The 11304-nt window shown below is 38.3% G+C and overlaps 1 protein-coding gene across 1 annotated transcript; it reads right to left on the reverse strand.

The window, feature by feature from the left end:
- Nucleotides 1-1629: 1629 nt before the first annotated feature.
- LOC140237595 (lysM and putative peptidoglycan-binding domain-containing protein 2-like) lies at nt 1630-10958 on the reverse strand. The gene is made up of 3 exons (XM_072317527.1): nt 10786-10958; nt 3969-4282; nt 1630-3262 (listed from the first exon to the last, which is right to left on the reverse strand). The coding sequence occupies exons 1-3, from the start codon at nt 10951-10953 to the stop codon at nt 3004-3006; spliced, it is 741 nt and encodes a 246-aa protein (XP_072173628.1). The 5' UTR covers nt 10954-10958; the 3' UTR covers nt 1630-3003.
- Nucleotides 10959-11304: the final 346 nt, after the last annotated feature.

The raw sequence follows: 11304 nt of genomic DNA on the forward strand, positions 1-11304 counted from the left end.
ACCCTACAACTGTATACTATGCTGAGCGCTGAGTAGTACAAGCATTTAGTATCCCAATACAGTATATTTGTAGCACCATCCATTCTGCATCCAAATTTAATGCTGAACATAGACATGCCCACACACTGATAGGTTGAAACAAAAACATACAAGTACAGTCAATTCTGCATTAAAAGTTGAATTGATTGGGACTGGAATAAAACTTTGGTTTTGGCAATATTCACTTGTATGCTGTCAAATGCCTTTCAAATTGCAATCCAAGAATTTACTTCAACTGTAATAGGCATATTCACCACATACATGTATGCCCCTTTCAACAATGCAGAGCTGATTGTGTAAACTCAACGTGCCATTACTGTACATGACAAGACACAAGACACAGGACAAAACATGGCATTATTTTAAAAAAGAGAGAGATTTCCACAGATTACCACAATAAACCTCTGATGCTATATTTTCCTGGCCAATTTTTCTGTATACAAGTTTGCTGTTATTCCATAACTACACAGCGTGAGCACTGACCAAGTAGCCATGCCCTGGCTATTGCTTCAGAGTTATCCTTGAAATACACGTAAATAAAATATATAACTGCCTTTCCCTTGAAAGCAATGACAAGATGAACTAAAACCCTGAAGAAGAGAAAACCATGCCATAACCTTAAATGGATGAAATTGCACTAAAACCACTCACAGCCTTATCATCTTTATGGATTTCTAATATCTACCAGATAAAATGATATGCAGCATTGTACCTTATCATGTACACTTATGTGCTCTCTGACAAATCAATGATCAATAGTAAATCAATAGTAAAGACGTGCCTACCAATTTGAAACTGCAATGTACATGTATCAAAACGTGTACACTGAAATCGTGATTTATAATCATCAATTGTATGAAGTTATTCCAAGAGAGAGAATGCAATTAGATCATTTTCTAACTCATACCAACTGTTCATGTGTATCTCACCTGAGCATTGAACATTTCCTGAATTCTCAACCCTAATATGAAATATGAATTTAAAATTAAGATTTATTTTTGCATGTTAGACTTTAATGGAATCATACAAATACATGTAGACCATGTAAAAGCTACATAACATGACATGTCTTTAACTTTCTCTGCTTATCATTCTTAAATTTGGTCACTTTGCTTAACTGTGATGGTAAGAATATAAAGACACATATAAGTACACTTCAGTAACTTGCATGGTTTACATGTTTTTGTGTGAAGACCTACATGTTGTATGGGTTTGAACCTGAGCACCATGTACAGTTCTGCCAAAATGATTGCACTTTTTTTCACACTAAATGAGACAGCTGCGTGTAGCTTACCTCACTTATTCCCGCAAAAACATATACAGTACCTTGCTTTTACAGATAGATACCAATACAATTTACATTACATAAGCTTATTTATACACACAAGCAGTTATAATCAATACACCCGAACACAAAAGTTTGTGCTACAGCTGTAGTTGATCGTTTTTGCCAATCTGCCATTTGTGTCCATTTCTGCTAAAGACATTTACCAGTAGAAACAAAAATATATACATAATATGAATGAGGCAATTGTCATTGAACAAAAAAAAAAAAAAAAAAAAAATGAATGAGCAATGAGTTATTACAGTGCAAAAATAATGGTACGTACAATGTAGATCCAAATTACTTGCGCAATACCAGTACAAAAATGCATGTGATATGGAGAATTGTTTGGTTGTCCAAATGTAGCATTTACTGCACTCTAACATTAACCTTGACATAGCACTTTTTCCTCCACACTTTTAATGCCGGCAATGCTCAAAGGAAACATCACATGTTATATCAGCCGGTATAGAGAAAAGTGGATAATTGCCAGGTAATTAGGTACCTGGTGGCTTAATTATCTCATCGTGTGCCACACAATTCGTCCAGAGAAAATTTGCAATTTGGGCACAAGTACTGACTTATTCGTGCAAACACTGACACTAATCTAGGCACCTCTGTGTGCAGACACGTCTGACAAACGTATATTCACACAAGCATGCCACATACCATATAAACTGCTCTACTTGCAATATCACACTAATAATGGAAAGCTACTGGAAAGATTGCATAATCACATTGGGAAAATCAACACATATTGACATGATATACTACCAACTCCCACAACACTGCACTTCTCTAAACTGTGACAATAATATATCAAAACAGAAAATACAATATACATTGCATGAGCACACACAATGCTATGACAGGCATGACATTTTGATATTTTGTTTGTATTGCAGAAGAGCGGTTGGCTTAGAGACACAAGCAAATGATCCAATCTTCTCCAAAAGCATTAGGGTGTGACAGTCAGCTACTAGAAAGACACTACCAAAGCCGCTGTCAACCAAATGTCTAACTGCCTTCAATATATGATGCTTGCACATTCAATATCATTTAAATTTCCAGAAAATTTCACAAATCACATCCAAGAGAACTTTCAATAGTAAAGAGAGCTTGCATGAAGGTAACCCATGAAATATAAGTCTCGTTTAATTCCATTTCTGGTATCAATAATATACTAATGACTGTAATTGGTGTATTTTGGAATGATAAGGCACTACAAATGAGCATACATGTACAAATGTACATTGTATCTCAGCAGCCTAATAATGCCAACACATTTATACAACGATGATAAAGTAAAACAATGATTCTTCATTCTATTTGTGAATGTATAATATGCATTTATTTAAAATTATTTTTCCTTTTTGCTGAGAAGAGGATAGTGGAAACAAACAACATGGAACATTTAATACAGATGATGGTGCAGATAAAACTTTGTGAAATTCAATGACGGGCATTGGTCTTCCGTGAAGCAAGCAATCACACAATCAGTGAACAAACACCTAAAAATATATAATGACCACTGGAAGGGAGTTGAGGTGTACATAGAGCACCCAGACACAGGGGTTGGAGTTGTGGTGGAGATGTAGAGATGGATATGATAAATAATAAGGGGAGGGAAGAAAGCACACTTATACAGGCCAGCTTTTGTCTGCAACATTCTTGGTCTTTCGTTTGAGCCTACCTCCTAGGAGCGGAGACAGGGAGCCCCCAACCTCCACGGGGGGAGTTGTCTCCACAAGATTGGACTCCCCTTCCGTTGCCACGGTGACTGCGCTGAGTTGGTAGCTCTCTCCAGGGGCCTTGCCCCCCTCAGCTATCCTGGTATAGCTCTGGGAGGGAGAAGGGGCTGACTGGATGTTGGGAGACATGGCCTCAATCTCACCAATACTGTGGGGAAACACCAACAAAGAAACAAAGAAACAAAACCTCAAAATGATACAGTGGAAATTACAGGCAAAAAATAAAAAGGATATTCAATTAAATACCAAAAAGTCTTCATGAAAGCTGTAAAAGTGATTTGTACAATGTACTTTGAAAAATAATTAGGGACCAAATTACTGTAAATCTTGCTGAAAAAAAAAAATACTTAAAACTTTGCAGATTCAACTAATTTGACAGGTAACATGATCTGCATTTTATATATATAGTTGTAATTCCTAAAATTTAGACTGTAATATTATTGCATTTAAAATTACACACATGTAGACTGTCTCTATGTAACGTACAGGGTTTACACTCAGGCTGATCACTAAGATCATTACTAAATATGCCACAGAAATTCACAAGTTTAATGCTTTGCAAATTGATACTTATAAGGCAAATTTGTGAAAGGTTGAGTTTACAGTGTAAACTTTTCTATGATATCCCAGGGGAAAAATGATTGATTTCGCACCTTTTGGAAAAGAGCATTTGGGTTTATACAGGAGGCAATATTTTACATGTTCCTGATTTTGCAAATATCAGTTCTACAAAAAATTAAAAAAACAAAATATACATACATATACAATGTACATTGATTATATATGTACTGTACACAGTAACATGCAATAATTTGGCAAACAGCAAATGAAATAGCCCACTCTGGCCGCCATACCTGCTATTCTTCTCAATTTTCTTCAAATTGTGTTTCTTCTCCCTCACTTGTCTGTCAATACGATTAAAGAAGTCCATGGTTACATCTCGGTCGTCTTCTTCAATTTTCCCCCCACTGTCCTCTTCCGAGTCTGAACTCCCTTCTCTCCTCTTGGCAGTAGGGGGCGCTCTCCTCGCTGGGCTTCCATTGGCGGTGGCAGTGGCCGTCTCTAGGACATTGGCTGGTAAGGGTTGGTCACCAACAGGAATGCTCAGCGTTTTCCTCATAAAAATGTCATTGGTGAACAGCTTGTTTGCTCTCTTTATTTGTTCGATCTGGACATATGCAAAACAAAAACAAAGAAGCAGAGGACGAAATCAATTCATGGACAGCCAAGCAAATTTCCAACGATGATTACATCATAAGATTTGGAGGGACTACTGAGGAATATTCACAGAGTTGTAAACATGCACTGTAGAAAACATTGTTTATCCACAGGAAAGAAAGGTACAACATGTAATTTTCAGCTTGAAAATATGCACCCACCAGAAATACAAGATCTGAGTCAAATGCATAAATATTCAACATCACTTTGAAGTCTGAAAATATGTAATATTTCATAATATATTCATAAAGACAATCTAAGAGACAAAATGTTTGATATTTTGTCAAGTTCTACAGTACATTGTGCATGAGTATCGGGGTGTTATGTGTACGTACACTATGTACATAACTTGGTTTTAATGGCATGTATCACTCAGAATTGAGTATTTACTTTTTCTTTTTTTTAGCATCTTGCCCAGTCAGGCAAGTAGATTTTCTAATTGTTGCAGAACATATGTATGCCGAACATTGATTTTAAGAATAGGAGATATAAGAAAATGATATAGAAAATCACTTGTAAGTCAAGAGCTTGATAAAGCACAGTCATTTGACCAAACAGCACAGGTTGATTCACATGCTTAAACACACTGGAGTATAAACAAACTTGGTTCAATACATGGTGTAAGTGTTGGAAAGTTGGTTGCTGTAAAATGAAATTAAGCAGTCAATATCTTTGGGCTTCTGTATGGTTGACTTCATGAATTTGAAGGGGGAAATGAAAAAAAAAAAGAGGTGACTTCAAAACTTTTTGCTTGCCCAATTTGGGCAAGCATTTTTCTCCTTGTTCCCAAACACTTGCCCGAGTTTGATTTTCACTTGCCCGGGCAAACACTTACATGTGTACATGTACAACTGAACATGTTGTACTTGAACGTTGCGCCTTGCATATTCTGTCACAAATAATTTTACTGTACAATGTGCGATGATTGGCTGTATTACTGTACATCATGGCGTATGTTACTGGACATGTGAAGTGGATACAGCGAACATATTTGAATGTACACTTTGTGCATTTGCATTGCCAAACCTCTCTATCTCCACAGCCCATGGGTGCAAGATTACAAATTTTCCACTGTGTTGATAATAACATGTATCACTGGTGTGGGGGTGTGGAAGGTCAACAGAAGTACATGTATGTAAGAAAACAAAACAAAATAAAAGCATACATGTACAATGCAAAGTTTTACATATAGTCATTTGACTATCTTTGTAGAGCATATCTGACAAGAGATACATATCTGGTGTCTTGTTTTCTGGATGGCCGTAAAAGATAAGCCAGGAACTCACTTAGCTTTTCATGAAATGAAACGTGAACGGAAAGTACAGTACATTGTATAAACACATGCCTCTTTCTCAAGTATACTTGGGGCAGGAATGGAACTACTTGTACATAGACGGCAACAATGGTCTATAGTAGAAAACAAAACAAAACTATTGTGTCACTGATTGTACTGTACATGTACACTGTACAGCCCTGTAGCTGTGCATACACATACATTTGTGTACAAACTGTATAATATTGTATCAAAGCAATCATGGCTGCAGCATCAAGATCTCCCAGTTGTATTGCACATTAATGTACATCAATCTCAGCTACATATTGTAAAGGCCTATGAGAATACACTTGGATGTACAATACATGTATGTACATGTGACAGGGCCCTGAACTGACCTTGGCAATCATTAACACAGAGACTAATGCCCTGAATACTTGGCCCTCTGTTTTAATTATCTACATGTACAAGTACTACTAAAATCAAGGTTATGGAGTCCTTCCAGCAATGTGTGCATGAGTGTATCTACTGGATGTGATTCATTGTCAAACCAGAAGTGAGACCAAATCCAAACCTTGCAAATGACTCAAAGTACTCTGTCACCAGGTGGCAGGAAGTCACTCTGGTGTAAAGTATAGGATACAATTGTATCATGCCAAATATATGGGTAGCATGCTGATTGCACTCTAAACACTGTAATGTGATGACTGTGTTTTTAATACAGCGTAACCTGTTTATTGCATCTTTCATATCATTCAGATACAGCTGTACATGTACAATATATGTACGTATGTCACCATAAATTATACATTGTACAATGTACACAATGCCCTCTGCACTGTGATTTCATTGCTCTTCTGCTCTTCTAGCATTGATACATGAGCATGTATGCATCAACAAACAGTCAAATCAATCATTGCATTACTAGTATTCATACATTGTACATTGTACAAGCAAGGAGGTATAATACCTCCTTGGTACAAGATACTCTTGTATGAACACTCACTTCTAAACAATATGACTACAGTGTACAACCATGCACATCACCATAACAAATTGAAATTCATCAACCATGTACATTTACATGTAAATCTTATAACCTGTTAAAGCTGATCACTACAAGTTAAATTCTTCACTGAACTGCATCACAGGACATTAGTACATACGTACATGTATTAGTACAGTAAACCTCGGATAAGTCGACGTCGAGTGAGTCGAAAATCACTTAACTCGAAGCAAAATACAAAGTCCCGATTTTTCCCTATGTATTTTCTCTAAGAAATATTTGGATAAGCCGAAGTACGAGAGTCGAATTTCGGCTGTGTCGAAGTAAAACCTTCAGTCCCTTTTGTACAAAACACACGTAATTTACATCACTTGAGCCGAAGAAGATTTGTCTGGCATTCTCATTACATTTTCGAGAACAAAAAAAAAAATCGGCATGTCGCAGAACCCCGTCCCCTGACCTGCTGCAGGTAAGCATGCACACTCGCCGTACCGCTCCGCACGCATGTCGAATACATACACATGTATACATGTATACACACAGCACATCGATCCATACTTTATCCATACACACAGCACATCCATACTAAACTTGGTCAACCAATCGCTGCTTTAATATTTTAGTGACAGGCCAAGTGGGCGGAGCTTGTTTGTGCGTGCCGCGCCCGGCTCGCTGGCTGTATAGTTTTGTTCAATGGAGGTGGGATGGGCCTGGAAGAGTGTTTGTCTCAGGGTAGGTTGACAGAAACGGCTCCCTATGTTGCACCATAGACATAGCACATGCACATTGCCACATTAGCGCAGACATTCTCAGAACTACGTTTTACCACTAGTATTGATACAAATTCCATGTTCAATTTAGAACAAAATAAGAACATTATCTTCAAGAACAGACAAATTTGAATGCAAACACACACACGCACGCACACACACACACACACACACATGCATGCAAATGTACTATAATACATGTACATAACTGTGAGTCGAAAAAAAATCGACTCTCGCGAGAGTCGAAGTTCACTTAAGTCGACGCATTTTTGACAGTCCCGAGAGCTTCGACTCATGCGAGGTTTACTGTATTATTATTCTAATCATTATTTCGATACAGTACAGCTGTACACTGCACAGGCATGACCTGTACTATGATACTTGTCCCAAATGGGGGAAAAACAGGGGCAACCAAGACTTTGAAAATTATAAATCTTTCAGTCAACAACTCATTATTGGGCTCTCTGCAAAATAGACTACAAAGAGCGTGGAGAAAACCACATTATCCTGACAGTCAGCATACATTGTACCAGGGTACACTGAATTTTTCATCATGCATTTTCAAAAAAAAAAAAAAACCCAACAAAACCCAACAAAACCCAACAAAACACACTTGAAAACAAAACACACACACAAAAAAACAACAACAACAAACATTATAGTTGCTGGTTCCTTTTTGTCACATTTACAGTAGACAACCACATAACCTTTACTCTCCCAAACTCACTGAGGCATAACGATGTTGTTTGCAATGCCACATTCAGGGGGTATTGCTGCAGTTTACAATGTACAATAGGAATGTATAACAATTATTGAAAGTTTGTGTGTATATTAAACATGCATCAAGGTACTGGAGTTTCTCTTGGATATTGATGGTTGATAGTATTGCTCACATATGCTACACTTGTACATCATACAAATTATATAATATACAATGCAACTGGCAATCCAGAGGAATTTTGACCAACAAAGAAAGTTATCATCTGAGTCAAACAAAAGCTATCAAAACAAGTGCATGCTGCATGCAGTGCTGGCTCTGTAGCTGTACATGTACAATTGTAGCTACTGTAGAGTTTATTTGTAGTAACTCTCTACACACTGTATCTAGGGCCAATTAGGGCCAGCTTGGGGATAATATATGCCAGGTGCGACATCAACGCGGTGCAAACTGCAGACAATACATGTACATTTGTAGTTATCGCACGCTGAGAACAAGTACTTTATAATCATACGCTAGTCAGCGAAAACATGAGCAAAATTTACATCGTACATTGTATACTGCATACCGTGTAAGAAACCACAATGACCCCGGACATACAAATTTGTATTTCATTTTTCTCTTTTTCTGTCGCATGATCTCATTAGGGTAGTGCACAGTAATAATATAGATCTACATACATGTACATGTACCCTTCAACTTTTCTTGTCCTTTGTTCCTCTTTTTTGTCCGAAGCCACTGATCTTTACATGTAAATAATTGTGAGATACAATACAGATGCACCCAAAACAGAAACAGAAAGGATACTGTGTAAAGATCATAATGCAAAAATGTGTATTGTGTTTCATCTGTAATCTAATCAGGGGTCAGTTTTTTTTACAATACAATTGTATGTACTGTACATGTAAAGCCATCTACTGCACAATTTGTATTTCCAACAGATCCCTGTGCTACACATAGTCTATGTCATAGACTCAGTACTCGTGTTAGTGTACAGTAGACCTACACTATACAGTACATTTTACATACATGTACATTCACAGAATTGATCTAGACTGTGATCTAGATTCTAGACTAGACCATTACAGCTGTTGCTCTTCTGTTTTCCTACCATTTTACTATGACTCTGAGCTGTCCTTGCCATTTCAATTGTATCGTACAAATGTACAGTGTACATGTACATGTAGCCTCTGGAGAAAACTCTTCGACCTTCCCAATCCTTGGGCTTGGCTGAGTTCAAGGGATTACTTTTACACATTCTGCATCACAACACTTCTGCATCTAAGACTAGACTCTCTAACCGCACCGTTACTTAGGCCGACACACAAACAACAACTTTGCAGTATGGTTGGGTGTTCATAATATCGGACACCTAAAGTTTTTCTATCAATAGAAACGTGAAAAATCTCACAATTTGCCTGAAATTTTACTCACGTGTGGAGAAAATACTCCGGATTCACAAGCGCGCACTGAAAATGCGATCTGAGGTACGCGCTCTAGATGGCGGCTTCGAACGCGTGGGGTGTCATTTTTTCCGCACTCAGTTGCCGGGCTCATATCGACCGACCACCCCGCCCTCTATTGACAATACGTATAAAGCGTACTTAAACGCGTTTTTTCGACAAGCTGCTGTTTTTTTCTAGTCGTAATTTTTTTCCCCAATAATATTTGAATATATTTTGAATCCTTCGATATTACTTTTGAAGGACTGTTTGATGAATTTGACTTGATTTTCATTAGGAAACTTTTCATCGTAATTGAAATAAATTAGATGAGTCGGTTTGTTTTTTCACATTCATTTCTCGTTTCTGCATCAACTCGTACGGTCGTAGCGGGCGACAAAATGTTTATGTCATGTGTATGTGTAACGTGTACATGTGTGCACGATCGTACAAGCGGCGGTGACAATTTTGCGGTCAAAATCGTCAAATTTATTACGGAAGGATACTCTACATCTAACAACGAGTCAGCAAAGGTAGGCCTAGTTATATGTAGTTACACGATAAACCTTATTCGATTTTGCTAAATTTCGGTAATTTAGAGGGAATACTTAGTTGTTTTCGCCACATTTTACTCGGTAGCGTAGCCCAGTGAAGAATCGAACACCGTTGCGCGTAGTCCCATGCGTACATTTTCTTTCTGTACGCGCAATGCCATTATAATGCGCGGCCGGTCGTTATGGACCCGGTCGGTGGGTTGGACCCCTACCATACATGTACATGGTACAATATGTTACACTACAGCTATATGCATTGGCAATGCAATCTCAGCTGCACAGCACAGTATGTTAAAAGGATTTTTTTTAAAAAAGGCTGCATTTCATTTTGACAAATTTGACAAGGGTAAATTTAAAGGCATTACCAAACAAGAAAATTCTTGCTTCCCGTGATTTCTGAATTAGATTAAAAATCTAAATTGATAATCTTGTCAAATTTCGAAACTTTCTACATTAGGAATATGAGAAACACAATAACACACTGTCAACATGGTCAACTGTATACCCTAGTAAGCACAATCGGTGTGTTTTCATGACAGCTAGTAGGGGCCTAGCCCTGGTTTCTCGTGACAGTGTCACAACCCGTGGTCCGTGGAGCGGGCAGGCATTTTTACACACGTTCTGCAGCTGTGCTATGCCTATGGATGCACGTCAAGACAAAAATACTGAACGAACGTTTCATGTACTTACCGGTACACCATATTTGATCGATATTCCTTGCAACGTTTCTCCTACTTCTATGTTGTGTTGTATGTACGTTTCTTGTTGTGATTTCATCGTAGCTCCATATGATCGGCCATAGTTCTTATTTGACAGGCCCAGACGGGTCGTCTCACCCTTCAGTGCCACACTCGCCATGTCTCCGTCTGCTGCTGCACGTCTAACGTAGTCTCACCGCGCCGCACTTTTGACCGTATGATATGCACCCTGTATTCGTACGTAATACACACAGCAGAAAACCACAAGCCCTGCGCGATGGATGGATGGAGTGTGTTCAATCTTGCAGCTTAGCTGGCGCTGTAGGTGATGAATGGCTGCCACTACTACCGGAGGATGGGCACCACCGGCACCAAAGAGTGTACGCTCTTTGGGCACCCGATAGGATGGGGATTGCTATCACTAGGACAGTCGACGTACCCGTGCGTCCGTATGCTGTTACTGCAATGCGCAAGTGATGAAATTTATGGTAACGTTATGGAGATGGTTTTT

Source organism: Diadema setosum, chromosome 14, assembly GCF_964275005.1.
Source record: "Diadema setosum chromosome 14, eeDiaSeto1, whole genome shotgun sequence".
Classification (NCBI taxonomy): Eukaryota; Metazoa; Echinodermata; class Echinoidea; order Diadematoida; family Diadematidae; genus Diadema; species Diadema setosum.

Excerpts from the sequence above, each read along its gene's own strand:
- LOC140237595 (XM_072317527.1), bottom strand. The coding sequence starts at position 10,953 with ATGGCGAGTGTGGCACTGAAGGGTGAGACGACCCGTCTGGGCCTGTCA. Across the intron at positions 4,283-10,785 it reads CGATCAAATATGGTGTACCG|ATCGAACAAATAAAGAGAGC; the intron begins GTAAGTACATGA and ends GCATATGTCCAG. Across the intron at positions 3,263-3,968 it reads AAAATTGAGAAGAATAGCAG|TATTGGTGAGATTGAGGCCA; the intron begins GTATGGCGGCCA and ends GTTTCCCCACAG.